The 3,851-nt window shown below is 42.6% G+C and overlaps 1 protein-coding gene across 1 annotated transcript; it reads right to left on the minus strand.

The window, feature by feature from the left end:
• Positions 1 to 700: 700 nt before the first annotated feature.
• LOC109337570 lies at positions 701 to 3,641 on the minus strand (the record flags this gene model as incomplete). The annotated part of the gene is made up of 4 exons (XM_019574576.1): positions 701 to 1,009; positions 1,159 to 1,378; positions 1,649 to 3,105; positions 3,199 to 3,641. Coding segments are annotated over 4 exons (2,429 nt in total), but the record flags the coding sequence as incomplete, so codon positions are not given.
• Between the last annotated feature and the right edge of the window lie 210 nt (positions 3,642 to 3,851).

A 3,851-nucleotide genomic window follows, 5' to 3' on the forward strand; every position in this document is an offset into this window, starting at 1 on the left:
GAGTATTTTATCTCGCAAGCTGTGAATTTCTTGCTAAGGTAGTATATGGTCTGTTCCTTTCTTCCACTGTCATCATGTTGCCCCAATACGCAACCCATTGATTCGTTAAGTACAGTGAGGTATAGAATCAAGGGTCAACCTAGAACTGGAGGCATCAGTACCGGAGGTTCTGTCAAGTATTGCTTTAAAATGCTGATTGACAGTCATCGTTCCACTTCACCACGTGATTCTTTCTTAGAAGCTTGAATATAGGTTCACATGTGGAAGTTAGCTGGAAAATTATCCTAGAGATGTAATTCAATCTTCCCAAGAATCCCCTAACTTCTTTTTCTGTTCGAGGTGCTGGCATCTCGATTATGGCCTTCACCTTTTCCGGATCTACCTCGATACCCTTTTGGCTTACTATGAAACCCAAGACTCGGCCTGATTTCACTCCAAAACTACACTTGGTTGGATTTAACTTAAGCTGATACTTTCGTAATCTCTCAAACAGACGCCTCAAGTTGCTTACGTGTTCTTCTTATGTCTTGGACTTACAGATAATATCATCCACGTAGATCTCTATCCCCTTGTGCATCATGTCATGGAAAAGAGTAACCATGACTCTTTGATATGTAGCAATAGCATTCTTTAATCCAAATGGCATGACTTGGTAGCAAAAGGTACCCCATGGGGTAATAAACGTGGTCTTGTTTACATCTTATGGCACCATTTTGATCTGATGATACCCCGAATACCCATCCCTGAACGAGAAAAGGGCATGGTCGGCGGTGCTATCAACCAAAACATCTATGTGTGGCACCGGAAAATCATCCTTTGGACTAGCTTTGTTGAGATCCCTGTAGTCAACACATATTCTCAAATTTCCTCCCTTTTTTGGTACAGCTACCACTTTGGCTACCCAATCTGGATATTCAGCAACTTTAACGAACCCAGCGATCAACCATTTTTCTACCTCCTCTTTGACCCTTAAGGAGATCTCTGGCTTGATTCTTCGTGCTTTACAGGCCTAGAGTTTTTCATTAGCGGTAGCTTGTGCTCTACTATACTTCGATCTAACCCTGGCATTTCTTCATATGACCATGCAAAGACGTCTTTGAATTCATGTAGAAGTCGAACTAGGCATTCTCGCTCCTTACCATCCATTATGGTGCCCACCCTCACTTCTTTCTTGTCTTCCTCAGATCCTAGGTTGACAAGCTCGACAGGCTCTTGGTGTGGTTGAATCTCTTTAGCTTCTTGCTCTACCAATCTGAGCAGTTCGGGGGAGGCCTCCCGTTCCTCATCATCACTGTCGTTTTCCACTTGGTGAACCGGTTGGTCAGGGCCAGGCAAGGGCGCACTAGCATGGCCCTCAGTTTCAGAGTCGCTATCGAATCTGCAATGTGGGGATGACTTGGTCAGATCCCCATGGATTTGGTTTTTTATTTTTTTTATTTTTTATTTTGTCTTACTCTGATCTTTTAACATGTAATAGAGAAAAAAAATGCGAAAGAGACACATAAATCTGATCGAAAAGATTGATCTTTACTGATTTAAATGGAAATACTGAAAAAAATGAGTACTTATAATTGAAAAGAACATAAAATGAAAAATGTCTAACAGCCTTGGACATGGCTAATACTAAAAAACTCCATAAAATTATTACTTCGATTCTAAAGTAATTGATGCATATGACTCTTCAAGCCAGTTCCTCAAGCAGGTGCTTGGGGGACACCAGTACTCGAACTCCGCTTCTTCTTCCCTTCCTTCTTCTTCCACGATGGCCACCATTCCAGACAGTCCGGTACCGCCACTCACAAAGCATTGACTGATGTGTGGTATTGGAATCTTTACCATGTTCCCAAGTCCAAACTGCCCCAGCCAAGCCAGATGCTCACCCTTCCTTGCTTCTATGATTTGGAGCATGTCCTCCTTGGTAGGTCTATACCCCAAGCCATATCTGCCTTTATTAGCTTTCGGTATAATGATCTCCTTACCATACTTTCCCAATCCACTCCCAGGTTGATAGCCTCCGCGGATCATCACTTTTGCCATCCTGAGAGAAAAATCTGATGGATATGGTTTTATTAACGGTGCCCCTTCTATCATAACTGTACTGTTTGCAATTTCAAGACCTTGGAAAGATGGTTCTAATGCCTCCTCGGTTACTTCTATGTATCGAGTATCAACGGGCTGGGACACCATGACATCTTCTTCTCCTGAAACTGTTATCAGCCTTCCATCTACTATGAATTTCACTTTTTGATGCAAGGTGGAGGGTATTGCCCCTGAAGAATGAATCCAAGGACGTCCCAACAAGCAGCTATATGTTGGATTGATGTCCATCACATGAAACAATATATTGAATGTGCAGGGCCCTATCTTGATTGGCAAATCCATTTCTCCCATCACTTCTCTACGAGATCCATCAAAACCCTTGACAATCATAGAGCTAGCTTTCAAGTATGAAGTATCAACTGGCAATCTGGAGAAAGTTCTCTTCGTCATAACGTTCAGCGATGACCCATTGTCTAGGAGGACTTTTCCAATCACACAATCATTGTACATAACTGAAATATGCAGGGCGCGAACATGATTGGTACCTTCAGCGGGTATTTCTTCATCACGAAAGGATGTGTAGTTATCTGCCACTATGTTGTTGACTATCCCACCTAACTTGTCAGTCGTGATGTCATGGCTGACATGGGCTTGATTCAACACTTTTAATAACACATTCCTATGAGCCTCAGAACTCATTAGTAAGGACAATAGGGATATCCTTGCCGGAGTTTTATTCAGTTGGTCCACTACCCTGTACTCACTTTGCTTGATAAACTTGAGGAACTCACACGCTTCGTCATTCGATATCCCTTCAGGTAAGGCTACTTCGATATCTTCTTCTATGTGCTCTAGAACTTTTTCTTTGCCTTTGGCTATCCCAGACGGTCCCCTTTCTACCTCTGGAGGAACATAGATATGCCCAGTCCTCGTAATTCTACTACTTCTTGCTATGTTTGTAACCATAGAAGGATTCATAGTCGGCTCCTCTTTGTAGATCCAAGGAACTGCCTTGTCAGATTCATAAGGAAACGGACTTCCTTCACTTGTTATTACAGACTCCATCTACCGAATGAACGGCTCCCATTGACGTTGAGAAAAATATGTTTGAATACCCCTAGGTGGATTTATAATGGGTTCATACGTGCATATGAATACATGTGTCTCTTCTTGGCCCTTCTTTATGACATTTATCTCGGGGCATGGAGAACATCCCCCTATGGCAATCAATTTCAAGTCCATCATTTTCTGAAGAAGTGCCCTGAAATCCTGACAATCTTCCAAACTGTGGCCCACACATCCATGCATCTCGCAACTCTCCGTCTCATTACTGTGTGTCTCAGATGTAATAACTTCAACCAAACCTTGCCTGCAAATTTCCCGGAAGATGAACCCCATTGGCATCTTCACATCCTCAACTTTGTCGATGATTGCGACATCATCCCTTGCCTCTATAGCATTTACTTCTTGATTCTCATGGTTGGGTAGAGGATTTCCTATGATGTTGGGTCTGGTTTCTCTGAAATCAATTCGCTTGGCATTGATGAGATCTTGAACCTTGAATTTAAAGGCCCTACAGTCTTCCACCAGATGCCCTAGTGCTACAGAATGATAAGAGCTCCAGAATGATAAGCACAAGTGACGTTTTCATTATACCATGGTCCAGGATTTTCAGGGATTCTTCCTGGGATTGGTGTGATCATCCCTTGCCTTTGAAGATAGGCAAAAAGGTCTATGTATGTCATCGGAATCCGGTCAAACACAGGTGTTCTCCTCTCCTGTTGGTAGTAGTTATTGTTTCTTGGTTGTTG

Source organism: Lupinus angustifolius, unplaced genomic scaffold (assembly GCF_001865875.1).
Source record: "Lupinus angustifolius cultivar Tanjil unplaced genomic scaffold, LupAngTanjil_v1.0 Scaffold_8_145, whole genome shotgun sequence".
Lineage (NCBI taxonomy): Eukaryota > Viridiplantae > Streptophyta > Magnoliopsida > Fabales > Fabaceae > Lupinus > Lupinus angustifolius.